At 39.9% G+C, this 21,190-nt stretch overlaps 1 protein-coding gene across 1 annotated transcript; it reads right to left on the minus strand.

The window, feature by feature from the left end:
- Window positions 1-130: 130 nt before the first annotated feature.
- NARF (nuclear prelamin A recognition factor) lies at window positions 131-21,190 on the minus strand. The gene is made up of 11 exons (XM_082492364.1): window positions 20,622-21,190; window positions 20,037-20,117; window positions 18,877-19,020; window positions 17,052-17,184; window positions 15,639-15,773; window positions 9,813-9,931; window positions 8,531-8,660; window positions 7,732-7,804; window positions 4,962-5,099; window positions 4,437-4,594; window positions 131-3,850 (listed from the first exon to the last, which is right to left on the minus strand). Exons 1-11 carry the CDS (start codon window positions 20,646-20,648, stop codon window positions 3,609-3,611), a joined length of 1,380 nt encoding a protein of 459 aa, XP_082348490.1. The 5' UTR covers window positions 20,649-21,190; the 3' UTR covers window positions 131-3,608.

Raw genomic sequence — 21,190 nt, forward strand, 5'->3', positions numbered from 1 at the left:
GCTGATACGGTATTACTGTTACCGATTAAGTAAGTACTCATGCTAAATTCACCAGACAGGCACATATGTTAAAACAAAATACTTAGAGTTAAGCTTTTATATGGAATGAGACACAATCAGCACATAATTCAGTATCAAGATTTATTTAGGACAATTCATGGTCATGCTCCATTTGAATACAAAGCACCAAAATTTAGGTAACTGAACATTGTCCAAATATAATCCAGTTGAGACTGCTGCATACAGATATATCCGTTATTCTAAGTGATGGTATAGCCCACGTCTGTCCATGTTCATTAACTATAGTGGACAAACACGAGGTGCAGTGGCTGAGGCAAACTTACTGGAGAAGGCATAGCAAAAGTACTTCACAATATGTATCCCTTGTTGTAGCAGTTTCAGAATAAAGTACCGCAACCCGAGGTATCAAGCACTTGTCAAGTCAATAATACCCCAAGACGGTTTCCAAATTAATGTAACATTTCCAGCTACTTCCCCACAATCCCTCCAATTTAGTCTTTTCTAAAAATCATCTAGAGACAAGATTGTCTCAGCACAACATTCAACTGAGAAGTAAAGCACTATGGCTGTGACCACACTGGGAACTTTTCCCATTGCTGAAAAGGCAGTAGCAATGAAAATTTTTAGTTGCCAAAATCGTATCAGGGAACCAAACAATGCTGTAGTTTCAGCAAGTGTGGCTAGAAGCACACATTCTCAACAACGGCAGGCTTCCCAACTGTAGACTTAAAAGCCAGAATCAAATCTTAAGCAACTATTTCACTATATACGAAGTTGCAACAAGGTTTTCTGATATATGTTAAAATTTCAGTGAAAGAAGGTGGAGGGAGAAAGACTTATTACAGTTAAAGGAAAAAACTTTTTTTCTTTAAACTGGCACTTTAAAAAAAAAGGGCTTTAAAAACTTAAAATTGGTTTTACTCCAAAGAGTCTTATAAAAACAAAAGCTGACAGAAAAAGACAAGTATCAGTCACTGTAAGTCACTAGCTATAATACATACATTCCACCTAGCCACTAAAAGCTGCCCAGTTAGATGCCTTCCTTATTTTTTAAGAGGATTACTGGGGCAGACAAATACTCTACTAGATTTTTACATTGCTACTATCTCAATAGGTTAAAACACTTGAGTAGATGGAAGAAATGGTGGATTCAACTGAAAAAGTTTATTTTTTGCACTGAGCCACCCATTTCCCTTGTAGCGGGAGCACAGCCCAGTATATTGTAGACAGATTTATTTCACCTACTGGCCCATTCCTAGGGTCTCCCACCAGCATGGGAAGTGAGGCTCTTCAGCGCAACAGGCAAGCATAATGGCAGAAGAGAAATGTACAGCAATGCCACCTACAGAAGATGGGTATTTCTGAAGTTGTACAAACAGTTCAAGGGTATCCTTTCAGAACAGCAAGGCAGCTCTTGTGTAGTTTAGCAAAGATGTCATCAGAAAAGCAAACAACTTTTTTTTGTACCATTTCATCTAGTATATGCACATAAAAAAATAAGCATACTATACAAAGTACTGAAGCAATATAATTTAAACATGCCATCAAGCTATAAACCATATATACACAGAAATATGCCTATACAAACAGAACAAGACCACGTTATTACAAGATAATTCTGCTGAAGTTTTTGGAGGAAATCATGACAGATAAAGAAAAAAAAATAGGCCAAAGGAGCTGGATGTTGCTTCTAAAAGTAATCTGTTCAGAAATTTCATGCAACACCACCATCTTTCTATAGCAGACATTTATTAAAGTTTCGGCTATACATAGGTCTTCCCACAATTTCTGGACTCCTTTCCTGTACAGAGGTAGATTTCTGTAGATGTTCTGATATTGCACCATGTAAGTATAATTTTTTTATTACAACAAGGAACAATTTACAAAGGCTAATTTATGGGTATAATCTCATTGTGTGCATTCTGGTAGCACAGTAATCAAATTCATCTGCACTTGAAAGAAAACATCCCTCAAAGTGAAATGTTGTGTTATTTAGGTGGAGGTCCAATTGAAAGCTGCAATCCCATTAACAGCTTTGCATTAAGAGAACTCTCTCTTGTCATCAGGGTAACATACTTAAGTCTGTCTCTCTCCTTTTGAGCCTCTGTTGTTTAGCCAATGCAAGAACTTGCATTAACTTCACCGATACCTTTATCCCATCCACTGTGTTCAAGTTAAATGTGGATTTCAAATATACACAGGTTTTTGCAGTAGTCAATCTTACTAATACAAGCGGTTGTAATATTAATTAATTACAAGAAGATTCATTCAAACACTGCCTGAAATGGTTAATAAAAGCCCATCCACACCTTCAGACTGGAAAAGGAAAGCTGAAACTTTGCTAGCTTCAAAGAGCCATTAACTGTGAACAAATTTGATGCTGCTAGGAAAATCTGTAGAAGTTTGGTAGTAGTTTGTTTGTTTTTTTTTTTTTGTCCACCACATTCCTGATTAACTCTCTGACAACTCATGAAGTTGCAGAAAAGCTTGCATGCAAATACCACTTCAAGATGTCTGCTGAATGAAACCTCTATCACATACTTAAAAAATAAATGCACCAAAATTCATGATGCCAGTGTATAGTAACTTTGCTAGGCTCATAAGCTCAGAGGTGCTCCATGAAGTTATCTTTTACAAATGTCTGTCAACATGGAGATAAATTAAAAAACAATCTGCTATTATGTGTACCGAAATATGAGAGAATAAAAGTGCCGTTAAGTCTGGCTCAGCAAATCTAGCAAAGTTGTAGTATGCATGTGCTCACCTGCCAGTGCAGATGCATTTCTCACTCTCATAAAGCCAAACAAAGTAAGCAGCACCACTCTTCCTAGCTGCAAGTTTCTAAGAAAACTTAGAAGAAAAGAGAAGTTCTCCTTTTGTACCAACTAACACATTTTGAACTCTTTTTAACAAAGGATTGCATTATAACCATTTAGTATTAGTTTCCCAAGATCAGTTTATATGAAGCTTCATGTTCCTTACAAGATATTACATCAGTAAGGAATGGTGACTCTAGTTTGGAATGGAATAGTTTTTGTTAAAATCTAGCTAGAAGGCATACATAAATTCATTACACTTCTCCATATACACACTTGTGCCTATAAAGGGGTTTTTTTTGTTAACCAGGCAATAAATACCAAGTTACTTCACAACAACTGCAACAGCATTGAAATTCGTCATGACTGTTTTCCCACAATGAAAAGGATTGCGTACCCAGGAGTAAAATAATCTCGCCTTCTTGGGGAAGCCCATTTTGTAGCTTTGTAGGGAGTAGCTTCATCAGGAGTTACACTCCCTGCACCTGGCAGAAAGTGTTATGTACCTTGCAAAATCACATTTGTGAATAAAGAAATCCATCATACACAGGAGATTACACACAGTACAAGTTAAATGACAATGGCAGGAAGCAGGGCTTTCAGAGACTTCTCTTTCTGTTTTTAAAAAGCAATGGTTCTTCACAAATAATCCACAATTAGGAAGGATCTCATTCATACGCTCGGCTAGTGCATAGCGTCTGCAATTGCATAGAATGTTTCCAGTGCTGAATCTGTAACTAACCTAAGCAAATCTTTTGCAAGTTTGATTTATTACCATTTGATATCCAGATTGCTTGCTGTTTGACTTACTGCACTGTATTTGGTGTGCAAAGTTTCCTGGACCTTCTTAGAGTCCATACCTTCCAGCCAGTCCTGGTACATCTTTTGTACATGCATGTTGGTTTCCGGAAGTCTAACAGGTATTGCAGCATACACTTCTTCCATCTGGTTAAGCAGTGCTTTATCTGGTTTTCCATCTTCAGTTTGTGCCTGACCTTTTCCATTTAGGCACCCTTAGAGGGGAAAAAAAGAAAAGAAAAAAGCCACAAGGGCGATGAAGATTTGATATGAAGAGAAAGCTTACGTTAACTTGGAATTTTTTTTTCATACTTCTCTAAAGAAAAAAGTTGTCTTTTTACAAAAACTACCCACCCCACACTGCTAGAATTTGTATTTACTAAAAGTGACTCCAATATCAACATCATCTTAATGCAAATGAGGTTTCCATATTAACAGTCTTTCTCTGCCTTCTCCATGGTTTTATGACCTTAATTACGTTCCTTGTATTTTCTTGCCCTTGACAATCACTGTTTCGGAGTATTTCCTCTGAGGTTTGAAATAATCGTAAAAGCCATGCTGTCACTTATTTATAGGTCAGAAGAGAACAAATAACATTGTGGTTAATTTTAGAAAACCCAATCAATTTCGGAGCCAACCCTACACATGTAATTGGTGTTCTGGACCATTCACTAAATAGTAAGCATTTTAGATTAAGAAGAGAATTAGGAGGGAATGAAATTAAGTGCCTGTCTAAGACAAACTTCCTTTGAGATTCAAGATACGAGTGCGGAACAACTGTGGATCCACAATTATTCTTACCTCCTGGGCAGGCAAGGACTTCTACAAAATGGTACAAAAACTTTCCTTTTTTCATCTTCAGAACCATGTTTTGGATATTTCTAAAGCCATAAGCTGCTGCAAAACGCAGCACCGTCTCACCATCCTTTTCAAGAGTAACTTCTTGAAAGTCCTTGTTCCTATAAAGATAACAGAGAACATTTTAAACCCCTGCACTACCACAGGGATGATCCAACCATGTCAGTTTGTATTCAGACGCTTTGAAGAGAATAGAACAAGGGTAACAGTGAGATTAGGATGAACTCTTCCAATTTCTAAACCGAGTTAATAAGAAGTTGGGGTTGAATTTTCAGAACAGAATTATACTTAATTTTTAAGGGCATGTAAGTTATTAATAAAAATTAAAGCCATCAGCAACAAATTTACAGGTTTATAATATGTAAACGCCTACCAGCGAACGAGCCAGGTTTAGCAACAACTGCATTGGGTTCACTGTAGCACCAAATAGCCCATCCTACATAACAAGCATACAAAACTCTAGCTTACTTTAATGCTTTGTAGGTGATTTCTTTGACATCCATGCCAAAAAGCTCCTTCGCAGCATGTTTAAAAATGTGCTCCAGGTAACCATCGGATCTCTTCCCATCATGCCTTACTACATCTCCCTCCTTTATTTCATCAAACCTTAGAAAACAATAGAAAGAAAAATCAACTCCAAAATTTCATTCCATCACTTCAATGAAGTAGGACGGTTTTTCCGTTCTCTGTCTCTCCTCCCCCCCAAACTTTTATAGCAGTGATTGAGAACTTATTAGCATTTTTATTTATTACAACTTAAAAAATTAAACTGTTTAGTAAGATGCAGTAAGATGGTAAAATAAAATCAAATTTAAAAAATATAAAAGGATGAAGGGCTTTCCATTTTCAGAAACCTCAAGCAACAGTAATTTCTAAGAACGCACATTCAGCACAGCCTAAAGACTTGGTTGACAGCCATTCACTGCTCAGGAAACCTTTTTCAGAAAAAATAAATCAATCATTTTTGGCCTGTGAGAATGTAAAAGTGCTTCAGAAGTTTACAAGCCTCTGCTCACGAACAATTCTGCTCCAGGAACTGTTTGTCACAGTCTGTAACACCATGCCACTGTAATAACACCACATCAGTACAGGCTAGAACACTGTACCTTGAAGGCAAGTGCTACACTATAGAGTTCAGGAAAGAAAATTAGTGAGCTCATACCCAATGGGCTCAGCATTCACCTGGAGGTTCCCCTGTGCCTCAGTTAAAAACAGAACACGGGTGAGCACAAGGGGCTGTAGTATAAACTACTGGGATGCGTGCCGGTGATCGCCAGAGACTGCAGCTCTACAGGCTCATATTCATTTCTGGCAAAGCAGAAATCACTAGGGGTGTGTGGTAATACTGGTTTCAGGAAGAGATATTAATCTTCATCTTAGCAAATGGACAGATTATGTCCTTTGCTCTTAATTGTAAAAGCTTCTCTAGATGCAGTCTAATTACCTTCTTCCCAAAACCTCCAGACATGACCTTTCCTGGCCTCTACTGCTAGCTCTTGCCTGAGCAGCAGTCTGGGCACAGCATTCAACCACAAACCCAAAGTGAAAATTACCACAGTAAACACCTTACTGAAGAAAAAAAAGCTGATAATTGTAACTGTAATAATGACAAAGAAATACTTTAATCACTAAACAGCTGAAGTTTACAAATGTACTATCTCTATCCCCTCTATGCCATGCCTTTGCATTTACTTAATTAGTACTGCAACTTTTTTTTTTTTTTTAATATAAGTTTGGGCAATCTTGCTTCATGATGTGTCTCCTAATTTTAACCAATTGCTATTTGTTAGCATTCTCTAGCTACTAAAGTGTGTTCGAGTTCTCAACTCAAGTTATTTTGTTCATACGACTTTTTTAATACTGAGGACTACCACAAATCGCTTCTGTGCTGGAACTTGTTTTAAGAGAAGTTCAAGTTACATAAATTTCTCTGCCAAATCTACTTTTAAGACCCCAGAAGAGCACAAGCTACATCATTGGGTCTCAAAGCTTGAAGCAGTATTATCAGATTAGTCCTTTGGAAAATTAACACTTTTTTCCAACATAAATTGATCCAATAAAACAGATACTTTGAATAAGAGCTTGTTCTTTCATTGGACAGGCTGATTTAAAAATAAATTACCATCTCTACATGATGATGTCTTTAAAAACTTGGTTTATGTAATTCTCATTCTGTAAAGCAATCATTAGTAGAAGTAACCACAGGAACTACACTACAAAACCAGCTCTGAAACTGTTACCACTGTACCACTTACATTTCTCCAGTCTAGGCAAGGTACCAAGCAGGATACCAAGCCAAAGTGAAAAGGATATTTAGAAATTTCCAGAGCTTTCCATTTTGTGCAAAGCATGTTTATTGCTCCACTACCACCACTTTGGAAAGATACCAAGTAACATCTGTCACACTTCAACAAAGATCAGCGAGGCCAGCCTTTGTAACTAAGCCTGAGAATTAAAACAACATGCATGCTGCTTTCTGAGCCAGTCATACAGTGAGTAAACAAAATCTCCTCCATGCTTTGTGCCAATTTTCATCTAAAGCACGTTTCAATTTTATCTAATCTTGAAAAACTAACTGCTGTCTTCAGTATAGGAAAAAAAAAAAAAAAAAATTACCTTTTCCTGAAAGGGTGCTACTTCTATCAGTTCTACATGAACATATTAGGGGAAGTGGAAATTTACTGTCAAGATGCTGCTCTGAATGAGGGAAGCACAGAACAGATGGTCAACCCCATGACTGCATCCCAGCATCTTTGTGTGAGGGCAGACAGTTGGAGGGGGGCAGATGAGACTCTTCAGCTCAAGCATGGGAGAGCTCTGAACGGGGTGAACACCCCAAGACAGTCACGCTTACCAGCAAGTTGTGATCTTGATATAGTAAAATCTAATATTACCACATTAAAATATAAATAAGGAGCTACATAAATCTTCAAAAATCATGAATTTTAAAGGAGTCACTAGATAGAGGTCATTACCTCAAATTACCTGTTCTGTATTTAGGCAGTATACACAGTTTTATACTTTTATATATAACAATGAACATCTAAGAGAATACTTTTGGGTTTTTTGGCCACTATATAAAGGATGAGGCTTTAGTATACTCAGGCTTTGATGCAAGCTTTTTTCTTTAAAAAGGAAACACATTCTTTTGAGAAGTTTTACATTTATGTTGAATACGCTCAAAGGTGTTGTCATCTGTCATCAAAATAAGGAAGCAATCCACAACAAAACTACTTACAAACTATCTACAGCTACTTCAGTCACATCTTTCATAGACACATTTTTCTGCTCCATTATTTGGACAATTTCACCTGTAGGAAAACATATGACATTTTACTTTCAACACAAAGCAAAATGCACATGCCGTGCCTCTGTTTAAGAGATCAATATCCCAACACCTATATGTGCTTACAGTCACATTCTCCAATTCTTACTAGATTCAATTCCCTCCAGCAACTGAGAACCCTGACGCTTCCAGCCCTGAAGAAAAGGGCCGTCAGCTTGCTCCAAACTCTGCATAGTATTATCCTTAGCCTTTCTGTTACGTGAAGTTTGGAAGACGTTTTTACACTGCACAGGAAAAAGGAGGATATGTAGTTTGGACATTAAGCCTAAAGATAAGAGCCACACCAAAAAAGCCACTGGTGGCATGCATTTCGAATGTTATGAATAATCCCAGGGGAGATTAAATCATGACCACAGACAAACAAAACAGTGACTTTTAATATGGATTTGCATACTCTTACATTTCTCAATAGGCTGACAAAAAACAATACCTGAATCTTGTTTTCAGATGAATACCAACTAGGAAGGAAAATATTTTTCACTTTGCCTTCCCTATACAAAACCTACACTACCAGTAACACAAAAACCTGTACTTATTTTTAAAGCAGAAAAAAAAGCCGACCTTACAAATAAAGCAGACTTGAAAAAAAAAAAAGTCTGGCAACTGTGATTCACTTATATCATAGAATGGTTTAGGTTAGAAAGGACCTTGAAGATATCTTTATGAATAGTAAGTTTAAAGAAGATTTAACCTGATGTCAGAACACAATCAACTTCTTGCGAATTATATAAGGCAGTGTAGAAATCTTCCCGCAAGGCTTCCAGTTTTTTGTCATAACAAGGCGCCACAATTACATGGAAAATTTTATCAGGAGACAAGTTCTGTGGAACACAAGAGAGAACTTCATGAAGAGTGAAAGACAGCTTGAAGGATGACAATGATGAAAATAGCACCATAAACCCTACGCAAGTAATACCAGTAATCAATCCCTAGCAATTAAATGTAAAGACTGCTGCACACAAATGAAGTGATGCGCCAGAAGTCACAAAGCATCAGCAACAAACATCTAAAGCCAGCCTTCTGGCTGAAACTTTAACTTACTCCTTCAGACCACATTTTCACAGAACAGTCAGGGCTGGAAGGGACCTCTGAAGCTCACCCAGTCCAACCCCCTGCCAGGGCAGGGTCACCTCCAGCAGGTTGCACAGGGTGGCATCCAGGCAAGTTTTGAATCTCTCCAGAGTCAGAGACTCTCCCACCTCTCTGGGCAGCCTATGCCAGTGCTCTGCCACCCCCACAGGGAAGAAGTTCTTCCTCATGTTTAGAGGGAAGTTTGTGCCTGTTACCTCTTGTCCTGTCACTGGGCACCACTGAAAAAAGACTGGTCCCATTTTCTGCAGCTTTTCATTGCCTTAGAAAATGAATGCAAGTCAGGACTTCAGAATTCCATTTTTTAGCTTTCACTCGTTTACCTTCATCCACAGCAAGTCCATCAATCTTTCTCTAGCTACGTGGAAATAGCAATACTTCTCTATATAATGTGGATGCAGTTAAATTTAAGTATGATACATAAGAACGGTGACTTTTTCAACATACAAAATTGAGAAGATAAAAAGGTTAGTTTCTAAGATACAATACTTTTATTGATCCCAGAGAACAGGGAAATTTCTACTTTATTCTCCTCCACTCCTGTTTTGGCTGCGCAGTAGAACTACACAGGCAGCATTTCACAAGACCCTCTTTAGCTACCCTGGATTTAATTTTATCCGTAAAAAACTAAATCCACTTTACACTGGGAGCAAAAGGATTGCTGCCAGCTCATACTGCACCACGTGAAATGAGGTTCTTTGTACCACCTTCTTATCACGGGCACTTGTATAGCAGCACATCACCATTTAATGTTCAAGTAAAGGACAATTCAGGAAGATGTTTTATCGCTTTATAATACACCAAGATCTATATTTCAGTATTAAAACCTACTAGACCATCCTTTTAGAAGAATATAATGGTAAAAATAAATCAGAATTACTTACCTGCTGCCTGGCAAAGTAGCCCTTCACCAGGGAGCCCATGATCTGCTGTGGAGACTTTGCAGTGCAAATGTGAGAGGTGACAAGATTAGTAAGTACCCTTTCAGCATACCGGATCCAACCTAGAATGACAGGAAATCACAGTTAGATAGTGAAGTGGCACATAAGGATGGCAAAGCGGCAGCAGTTACAGAACAGCTTTTAAAAATTAAGACACCTTCACAGTAGGTAGGCTGTTTCTGTGTAGGCTGGAAGCCCCACCTTGGGAACTGTAAGAAACCTCAAGGCTCTGTTAGTAATGCTTTACAGTTGGCTATCAATAATTGTGTCATTAATTCTAGACTTAGAAGCCACCGTGAACTTCATGACCTATCACACCCTTTCCAACGCATAGCTTTAACAAAGGAGAAAGAACAGGACCCCAGCTAACAAAGAGTAAGTTGACTTTCTAGACCCCAGCCCTTGGATCACCAGACACTACAACAAATGTACTCTGTTCAGCTGCTTAACTGTAACCTTCTGTTTCCTGAGACTTACTATCCATGCACCCAGCTTGCCTCCTGTAGAACAGGAGAGTCACATGAAAGCATTATCACAAGATGCACGTGGATTAAGCCTAGAAAAAAATGCCGCCTTTTACTATTGTTAGAGTAGCCGCACCTTCTTTAGAAACACCCACACACAGTAATCCACTGAAATCTCTCTGTATTCAACATTCTGTCTTAGTCACTCGAGAGTACCCCCCTTCCCTTTCACCAGACTCCTTCAGCATTTCAGCTATGACAAGCTATGTATGTTCACACCACCCCCAATATCCAGAGCTGTTCTATTATTCCCCACCTTCCAGAACAGGAACTGGCAAATGAGCAAATTAAGATATTTAGGGTGTGCAATTCTTTCTTAGCACTGTAACTCTTACTGAAAACAACAGCCCAGAACCTTTCACAGCAAGGATTCAGAACTTTTTGGTTCACCTACACAAAATGAGAACCAGGTACCAAAAATGTGCAGAAGTATTAGGCTCAGCCTTCTAGGGAAGCGTGCTGCTTTTGGTGCTAAGAAATAGTGAAAAATATCACACTGAAGTCTTTTATCTTCAAAGTTTAATGTTTACATAAAAGAGAAAAAATGCTGTGGAGTACATGCTGCCCAGGAAAGGTAAAACTTGTAGGTTAATTCTTAAGCTTGAAATTAACACTTACATATGAACAGGTGGTAATGTTTAAGTCAGAACATTGCCGCAAAAGCCAACAATGGCACAAAACTGGAATCCAAGCAGTGTTCAGATGGTTTGACTCTCTATGGCAGAGAAGCGGTATTCCCAGTGTAATAACATTTTACTGATGAAAATGAGAAAGTATTAGGGAAACATGAGGATCCTCCAGCTGTTTAAATATTCCCTATTCATGTTAAAGTACAGACTTCAAGATTAACAGATTCTGGTCTCCATGGAAAATCTCAAAGGCACACATAATCTTCAACAAGCATTCATTTCTGTTGTAGAACAAGCTAGGGACTACAGATTTACACGTCAGGACTGTGCTGAATTGCTAGATGCTTAATAGGAAGTTTGTTTAATGTCCACCTTCAACTGGGACTTTAAGTCCAAGGCATTACCTGCAACCAAGGACTTAATTTATCGGTGCTTGGTACAAAGGCCGTATTAACATATTCTGCATGATATGTATATCCTATTTCTTAAATGGCTTTAGTCTCAAGTGCTGTCAAAATAGAACAAAAATAATTTCAAACAAAGTAAGGGCAGTTTTTAAAATCATTCTGCCTTGTACTTCAGCAGCATTTCTGGAAGGTCCTTCCCTTATACTGAAATTGTGATTACCATTATACACCACAGCACTCCTGCTATGAGGATAGTTTCCAGAATTGGAATGGTTTAGGTACTGTAATCATGAACTGTAAGGAAACTTCACTAAACCCCAAGAGACTTCTGGCAGGTATTGCCCAAAGCAATTGCTTTAATTGTTTCTTTCTTTGCAGTAGACGGAACAAGTGTCTAGGAGTTCCAGCACCACAATGACCATATCACAGAATCACAGAATCACAGAATTATCAGAGTTGGAAGGGACCTCTAGAGATCATCTAGTCCAACTCTCCTGCTAAAGCAGGATTGCCTAGAGCACATTTCTCAGGACTGCATCCAGGCGGGTCTTGAAAATCTCCAGGGAAGGGGACTCCACAACCTCCCTGGGCAGCCTGTTCCAGTGCTCTGTCACCCGAACCGTAAAGAACTGTTTCCGTGTATTTGAACGGAACTTCCTGTGTTCTAACTTGTGCCCATTGCCCCTCGTCCTGTCACTTGGAACCAATGAAAAGAGCCTGGCTCCATCCTTCTTCAACCCACCCTTTAGATACTTGTATGCCATAATCAGGTCTCCCCTCAGCCTTCTCTTCTCCAGGCTAAAGAGTCCCAGCTCTCTCAGCCTTTCCTCATAAGGGAGGTGCTCCAAGCCCTTAATCATCTTAGTTGCCCTTCGCTGGACTCGCTCCAGCAGTTCCCTGTCCCTCTTGAACTGGGGAGCCCAAAACTGGACACAGTATTCCAGTTGTGGCCTCACCAGTGCCGAGTAGAGGGGGAGAATGACCTCCCTCGACCTACTGGCCACACTCTTCCCTATGCAGCCCAGGATTCCATTGGCCTTTTTGGCGACAAGGGCACATTGCTGGGCCATGGATAATTTACTGTCTACCACAACCCCCAGATCCTTCTCCTCCAAGCTATCTCCCAGCAGGTAAGCCCCTAACCTGTACAGGTGCCTAGCATTCTTCCTCCCCAGGTGCAGGACCCTTGCACTTGGTTTTGTTGAACCTCATTAGGTTCTTCTCTGCCCAGCTCTCCAGCCTGTCCAGGTCACGCTGGATGGCAGCACAGCCCTCTGGGGTGTCAGCCACCCCACCCATTAGTCACTGTTTAATTATATAAGCAGCCTTGGTGAATGAGCAACGCGAGGCATTTATCTGCCCTTCACATACGCACTAGCTGTTTCTGCCCACTCATCGACAGGGCTGATTTCCAGCACAGCAGTTACAGGAAGCCTAAGATACCCAGCTCTTATATCAATGTACATCTGTACCCATACAGACCTACAGCCTTCATAAATTCATTCAGATTCTCAGCCGTTTGTTGGCTTGCGTTGGCATCAAAGAACAACAAGAAACCCCTACAAATCACTCTATAAATTCTTACAGATGTACTTCAGAACATGTTATTTTTAGTGGTTTATTGCGAGTAGATCAAAGATGCATGCTATAAATAGCTATGCATCTGTACAAAGTGCAGAAAAACTAAGAAAACTTCCACTACTGTGAAACCCCACTCCTGTAAATTACTTTAGTTGACCAGGACAAAAGTATTTGAATCCTCAATAGTTATGCTCTTCCTACTAATGGTGTAAGCCTGCCCTGTTGACCTGTTCCAGGAGTTCACAGAGGCCGGCAATGCATTAAAAATGCTGGCTGTTTCCCAGAGCAAGTGCTTCATGTTCCTTACCAGTTTGGTAAATTAAGGAAGAGAACTTATTACTTCTGAAGTATTACATATACAATCAGCAGTTACACTGTTGTACTTTCGACAGGAAACAAACCCCCCCAAATTAGCTCACTTTCTTTTAAGAGAGCAGCAGGAAGAGGCAAGAAGAATCAAGACACAGACAATAAAATGCCCTTTTATCAGGTTCTGGGCCTATAGGGGCTCTACTCCTTCACTCATGGCAGATTTTACACCACAGACTACTGCAGAGGGTGGTATTTCTGTGGAAAGTTCACTCAAAGATAAGTAAAAGTGAAGCAGTTATACTTGAGTTCACATTGACCTTGTATCTATGGAGCTATATAAAAAACATACCCAGTAAACATTTCTGGGACAAATTTATGTAATCTAGGGGTAGAGAGAGGAAGGAGAATGAGGAACAGAAAATGCACCCAGACAATTAAAGTCAGGAAACACAGCAAACAACCTTACTTTAAAAACAACTGATCATGATTTTTTTTTTTCTGTAATTGCTGTGAATGGGAATGAAATACCACATGCTTTCAGAATGGGTTCAGAGTGATATTTCAGTTCAGTTTTCTGGAAGTGGAAAGCACCCGTGCTGCTGCTAACATCTATACCACAGCAGATAGCCAACACCATAACTAGCACCGAAAACAGAAACAATCTTTTGTAGAACAGACAAAGACAAGAAAAGCGCTCCATTAACTATTTAAAAATATTTCCAATGACAGCAGCAAATAATCTGAGCTCTGATTCAAGATGAAGAAAATTAAAATTATTTCAGAAGTTCTAAAAGAAATCCTCAGGTTTCAAATTTTAAATAACCTACATACAAGAAGACAAAGCAAAGTAACTTGGGGTTGTTTCAACTCCACAGGTTTAAAAAAAAAAAAAAAAGCAACACATAATATGTCTGCTCATGAAGATAGGGGCAACACCAAGATAACAGCAACAGGAAAGGAGAAAAAAAAAAGAAAAAGAGGACTTTTAATACATATGCATAGTTCCTAAAGCGTAACTCAAATACTTCCACTACAGAATATGCAGAACAAAAGTACAATTCAAATAGCAGTATTTAAACTTTAAACCAATGACAACAGCATATTCTGGGGATCACCAAATGCAACTCTTGTCACTGTAACATTTCTTGAAAGAATGCAGTCTACTTAAGTTATTTCAAAGCTAGAAAGAAATATTTTAATATTTTTATTAGCTATTTGGAAAGGAATACCATGAGCTTTAAGGTGAAGCTGCGTGGGATGTTAGGCAAAGAAGTTACTTCTACCTCCTTTTTGATACTTTTTTAGGAATGTGATTTATCATACTTAAACTGAAATGACAGTGTACTAACAAATGGGAAAAGTAAACAATGAGCAAATGTTCTACATCTTTCCAGTTGCGATAAGTGCAGGTTCTGTTCATAAAAGAGCAAGTTCTCCAGTGCAAAATCCTCAGAAGTGAGACATTTAGTGAGTCAAGTCTGCGACATTTCAAGTGAGAATTATTTTGTAAGCGTTAGACATAACCATCTCACAGCCATTAAGAGTAATGTCACTTGCTACTTTCCCCTAGGCTTAAGTGGCAAGTTCAAAACTTTGCTTAAGATAACAGAGGTTGTAGTTTAATTATATCAGCGAGCAAAGTTCCTTAAAGATTATTTTCAACAAGGAAACACCATGTTAAACTTTGTGGTCTGGACACACAAGCAGCAGCCACCAGCTCCTCAATTCCAGTTCTGATTAATTTCTCAGACTAATAAATACCGCATATAAACACTAGCACAGGAAATCAGTAGTTCAGCTTCTTTGTGTTATCAGCAGCTGTGGACTACAGCAAGGTTATTTTTGTTTGTTGTTGAGCAACAACAAAATTTATACTCCTCACCTTCTACAGATCTCCAACAGAAGACAACTGTAAGATGCAGATAGGGAATTTACTGCAACCTTTCTATCTGACTGTGGAAAGCCCTATGCTGAATTAGCACATGCCTTATCCTGCATGATCACACCCATTCTTTGTCTGCATGGTTCACATTTATGGTTGTAGCACTTCACATATGGGAAAGCTGATGATGCTTCTTGGAAATAAACTCTGCTCTCCCTACAGCACATGAAAAACAGGCCCATCTAGCAAAGCACTGAAATGCACTAAGGACAATCAACGCTACTGGTAGCAAGTACCATGTGTGATATTTGGTATCTCTCAAAAGCAAAGCCAAAATGCCGTAAGTTATGCAAGGCTCCCACATGAAACCATCCTTTCCATAGTTCCAACGAAACTAGGCTGAAGTGCAGGAGCTTGGAGAAATGAGTTCTCACCAGGGCAAGCAGAGGCAAACATTGGTAAGGCATGCTCCTCCTGGTTCCTCCGTTGATACCGCTGCACAAATTCCCTCTGGCTCTCCAGGATACTGAAATCAGCAGCTATAGTGGTGTCAAATACATAATGCACCCCTATAAAGAGAAAGCAGTAAGGAAAAGTGAATTACTAGAATGTTTTCCATCTCGCTGGCTTCTTTCCAAGTTCCAGGTCTACAGAAAGTCTTGGAGGATCAGCAGGCATTTCTTTCCCCTCTACAAATTTTCACAATTTTCACAAACAGCACAGCCATACTAAGCCATATATTGGAAAGCCATCTTCTATGTCCTGACTTTAAAAGGGCCACCAACGTGCTGATGCTGACTAGCAACACTTCAAATAGTGTCTGTTTCCTTATGAGAAGCTTGTCATTCATTTGCTTTTTGTTTAATTGAATGGGATCTCACGACTCCAGGGCTATATGGAGCAACTCCTGAAAAGGAGCATTACTTTACAGGACACGCTGAAGTTGCATATCATTATCCACAGAAAATATATCCAGCTAAGAGGCATATCTTCCATTGCTGGAGTTGTCTGCAAAGGTACACAAGCATATCACCAACACAGCAGAGACCTTCTGTCTGCCTATTTAGCAACATACTCCCTGTACGCCTACGTAATATTGAGCACGTCCCTGCAGCAAGTGAGGCATAGATAATTAACGCATTCTAAGAAAACTAGGGCCGACTAGAACTTGGCACTCCTTTTAGATGAAGAAAATATACTGGGTACTGAGATGCATAAAAACTATGAAAAATGAAAAAAATGTATAAGGGAGGAGACAGTTTATAGGTTTATTACTGTCCTTTTCCATCCTCTCCAAATGTATAGGCAAAATGCGTTTTTTTTTAAAAAACTTTGTATACATATCATATAAAGAACAAAGGAAATATAGCTTGAACATAAAATAGGCAGATACAACAGTTCTTGCATGCAATTTCAAGTTACAGAAAAAAAAACAGAACTAAATCTTCTAGAGATATGTGTCAAAAGGACTGGAAGGCATTTAGGATAAGAATCTCCTCCTCCCTCAAGTTACAAAACAAGGGGAAATCTTGTTGAAGCTCATGACCAAACCCTCCTCGATTTCTGGGTAGTGAAGGTTTTGAAGACAGCTCTACAATGTCCTTCTATTCTGTGACATTTACTATCAACAGGGTAATGCCTCCAATCCATTTCTGAAACTGGTATACGTCATACTGGTTCACTGCCACCAATATCACAGAGCGCATATTTCAAACTCTAAACTAGATTGTGCAATGGCTGCACAATGATGTGCTTTATGACTGCATAACAAAGAATTCTGCTGCGGAAGCAAAGCCCTAAAATAATCTCCCCTTTCTGCTCCACCACCATAAAAAACCCAAACTTACCGAGACTTTTGAGGAAACCACAGAGTCTCTTGGCTGCATCATTCACAGAGAGATTGAACTTAGCAGCAAAATAAGGCAATGACTGAGGGCATATAGACACTGCCAACACTTTGTGTTTTGAGGTATCGCATTTCTGGTAAACAAAACAAAAACAAAGGAAACAAGGTATGTAATTACAACAGGGTAAGGCTCCCTACTTTCCCTCCCTTTTCCACTCCTGCAGTTATTCCTCAGCGTCCCATGCTTCAGTGGGCCATATCATTAAAACCCCTATCAAACAACTAGCGAGTTTCCTGAGGGCAGGACAGGATGTTCCTCTGATCCTGTCATTGTTGGTCTCTAGTCATCTGTAGATGTTTCTTTATATAACTTGGGGAAATCCATCCCTCCTAAGACAATTCTGTAGTTGGTCTCCTAATGGCATAAGGAAAGTTAAGAGACCTTCAGCACCTATGATGTTCTAACAATACAAAAAATTCAAGTAAATATAAAAGCTGTATGTTTAAACATTAATAAATAGAAACTAATGTTTACAGAAGCATGGGCATCTGAAGTTACAAATCCAATCCAACAAATTACAGATCTGATCCTTTGTTAAGACTCCAGTGTCTCTGTCACTAAAGCTGTCGAGGGAAGCTGGTAGGATAGGACCCTCAAAAAAAACAGTGGTTGTGGGCACTGAAGAACTCTTTGGAAATAGCTAAGATGGTGTGCAACTGTAAAGCTCTGATGACTGTCACATTTACTTGAAGATGAATCTTGTGTTTTAGTTGGGACGGTTTCCACACCAGTGGAACCCTTGGAAGAAAAGCCAGGACTATGCCACAGACAAGTCTCACCCTAAAAATGTTAGGGACCATAGTTTGTACTTACACACCCTAAATGTTGTATAATGACCCTTCAAGTAGAGCTTGTGGCCACCTGGAAAGCATCTGCCTTGCTCACAGTCCTCTTTTGGACCCCGACATTCTGATCAAGGCACCCACCTACCTCCCCATTGTAGGTCAGGCTCTCTCTTATTAGGACCCATGTGATCCAAAAGACTTTTTTTTTTAATGTTTTTTTTTTAATTTCTCATTTTCTTCTCTTTATGTATGACAACCTCATACTGTATGGAAAGGTAAAGCAGTTCTACAAAAACTGAATCACTATGTAATGAATCCTTTTGTTTCTGACAGTTATGTACAGATTAAGAAAAAAGCATCAGTTCTAGTAGCTTTGGCATACCAAGTAAGAACACAGAAGAGCAGAACTAAAATAATTAAATCAGTATCAAGATCTAATGATCCAGGCACCATACATAGCAACTAGCTTCCAGGCAATCCAGATCTCAGCAGAAAATAAATGAGCAATAGAACACTGCTGGCTAAGAATTAGGACAAATTCTGTTCCAAGTGTAGTCAGCTATATAATAAAAACTATTCTACTTTCAAAAACTTGCCTAGATAACTTTGTATTATGTGGATACATTGCCACAAGAAACACCCAGAACAGTCCTAGTAACAAAGGTGTGAGTATTTATAAACACTAAACCACAGAGTAATTTGTTATTACAGTAATGAGATAGAATTTCTGGAAAACATAACTACTTCTGCAGGTGCAGCAACTTTCCTCTAGGATTTAGGTTACGTGCCATGATCTTGCATCTCTAGTGTGAAATTATTTTAAGTACTTTAATGTTCATCTTGCCTGAAGTTTTCACTTCCTCTTTGGACAAAGTATATCCCAACAAATCTTCACAGTATCTGCCTTGGGAAACTGAGCTGCTTAGTCATTCTGTAATTTCCTCGTCCTCACAGAAAACAGTGTGTTATTGTCACTTTACCTTATTAAGGTTAAGAATACGAAAGAGCTCCTTCTGATTCTGTTGGAAAACTCTGGCTCCTTCTTCTGATGTCATACAATTGTCACAAGCTAGGCAGTCGCTAAGGAGTATTTTAGCATTAGCCAATGTATGAAACTCATTTTTCTGGGGGAGGAAAAAAAAAAAAAAAAAAACAAAAACACACAAGTATTTAGTAACAACTGACCAATTTTCAAGAACTCTGCAATTAACCCAGCTGAAGAGCAAACATGCTGTCAGTGTTTTGTTTAAAACAAGACAATCCATGACACTTGCATAGCATCCAAGATTATTTAGAAGTAATCAAAACAATTTGTTCCATCCTTCTTCATGGCTCTGAAACTGCAAAAACATAGGTCTTCATTTAGCCCTCCAATCCATGTTGGAGTAACTTGATTTGCATTGCATTTCAGAGCTGACAGTTCCCATCAATTTACCAAGCAACTGAGAAAAGTTTTACTTCCACTATTAAACCTCTTTAATAGCCAAATGCCTCTGTAACAGCAGATGGCTTTGGCTTTTTACCAGGAGGTAAACCAAACAAAATGTAGTGCCACAATTACACTGAATGTATACTGTAAGATCAAAAGTTTCATGCTTCTGGCTACAATACCATTGGCAGCTCATCTGTGGGAAGAAGGAATACTTGGATAGAAGTGCAATATAACCAGACTACTTGCAAAAGAACTAAACAAAAATCAGTTAAGAACCCATTCCCAGGGATACACACTTATCTGTTGAAGAACAGTAGGTGATCTGTAAGTTTGCCTAATATAAAAAATAAGAAGACATTTTGTGCACTTGTACTGTTAACCTCCCTCTTTTCTCCTCACAAGCCCTGTCTCTCTTTTGAATATCTGATGTAAGATTCTTGACACTAAAAAAAAAAAATTTTTTTTTTTTAGAACTTCAATTTCTGTTTTGTGTTTGCATAGCAAGGTTTTTTTTATTTCATCTTTTTAAAAGAATCTTGATTCTCAGGTTATGAGATGCCTAGAAGTGCTCAGAACTGCTTACAACTTTGTTGATTAGTATTATATTTAGTACTTAAAAATTCTCAATTTAAAACCTCCTCTGGGGTTCACAACAACAAAAAAAAGACGACAAATAGAGTATATTACAACTTTTAGCAGGAATGTTACCTCTTCAAAACCATCATTCGAACTCAATGCATCAACAGATGTACTTTGCGTATCATCATTTTTCTGTTTTTTACTGCATTCCTGAAACAAAACATAAAATACATGTATTACACAAAACACGTTCAATGTTCAATAAAAACATCTTTGCAGCACTATTTGTATCATTCAAAGCTAACGTGGCTCTTTTACAGTCTTTGGCAGCGTTAAACCTACATCTTTACAGGCAATGCCTTGTTTTCAGAGTGCATTTGGTACGGTGAAAATAATTCCTCAGAAATTCACTTGGTTCGTCAATTTCACAGTTCTGAGGTGGTTTTGGTGGTTTGGTTTTGTTTTGGTTTTTTTTTTTTTTTTTTTTTTAATCCCAAAGGGAAGATTACACCGCGCGCAGCAGAAGCCCTGTGTGTAGGTCGCGACCGGGGCAATACGGTCCCGACGATACGGCCGCCCAGTGCCCCCCGGCGAGCCGCCGCCGGTGACCTTGGAGCCGGCTGCCGAGCGCCGCTCCGCCTCCCAGGGCAAACCGGGACAGGGGGGACGGGAACGACCTCCGCCGGCTGCCCCCCTACCCCCCGCCCCACTCACCTTTTTGGTGCAGTTCTCGCACTTCATTTGCGATCCCGCCGGCACGGCACGGCCCTGGCGCGGCTGCCGAGCGCTCCTCGCCGCCGGGGCTGCGGGACAGGAGCAGAGCTGGGCAGGCAGGTGAGCTCCCCCCCGCCGCACACAAGTACCGGCCGCTGCCGGCTCTCCTCCTTCCTTCCTTCCTTCCTTCCTTCTCTCCCTCCCGTCCCCGCTGCCCTTTGTTGCCGTATCCGCCTCCTGCCCCTCTTATCGCCCCCGCCGCCGAGGCCGCCCGCAGCCAATACGGCCCCCGGGGCGGGGGCGGCCCCGCCGCGCCCCTCACGTGCTCTGCAATTTACTACCCTGTAATTAACCAACGAACGCCGCCGTCCCTGCCCCGCGGGCCCCCATCGCCCCGGCCCGTTACGTGGAGCGAGCGGGGTGGGCACCGAGCGCTTCCCGCAGCGCTCCGGGGAGAAGAGGCGCGGGGTGAAAACCCGCTGGACGACAGAAACGTCCCCTTGCGGGAAAAGCACCCCCCCGGAGCGGCCCTGCTTCCGCGGGCACGGCGGGGCTCCCCCGCCTCGGCT

This window comes from Vanellus vanellus (genome assembly GCF_965231255.1).
Source record: "Vanellus vanellus genome assembly, chromosome: 17".
Lineage (NCBI taxonomy): Eukaryota > Metazoa > Chordata > Aves > Charadriiformes > Charadriidae > Vanellus > Vanellus vanellus.

Excerpts from the sequence above, each read along its gene's own strand:
- NARF (XM_082492364.1), bottom strand. The coding sequence starts at position 20,648 with ATGAAGTGCGAGAACTGCACCAAAAAG. Across the intron at positions 9,932-15,638 it reads GTTTGCCTCTGCTTGCCCTG|GTTGGATCCGGTATGCTGAA; the intron begins GTGAGAACTCAT and ends CTGTCATTCTAG. Across the intron at positions 5,100-7,731 it reads GAAGTAGCTGTAGATAGTTT|GTTTGATGAAATAAAGGAGG; the intron begins GTAAGTAGTTTT and ends TTGTTTTCTAAG.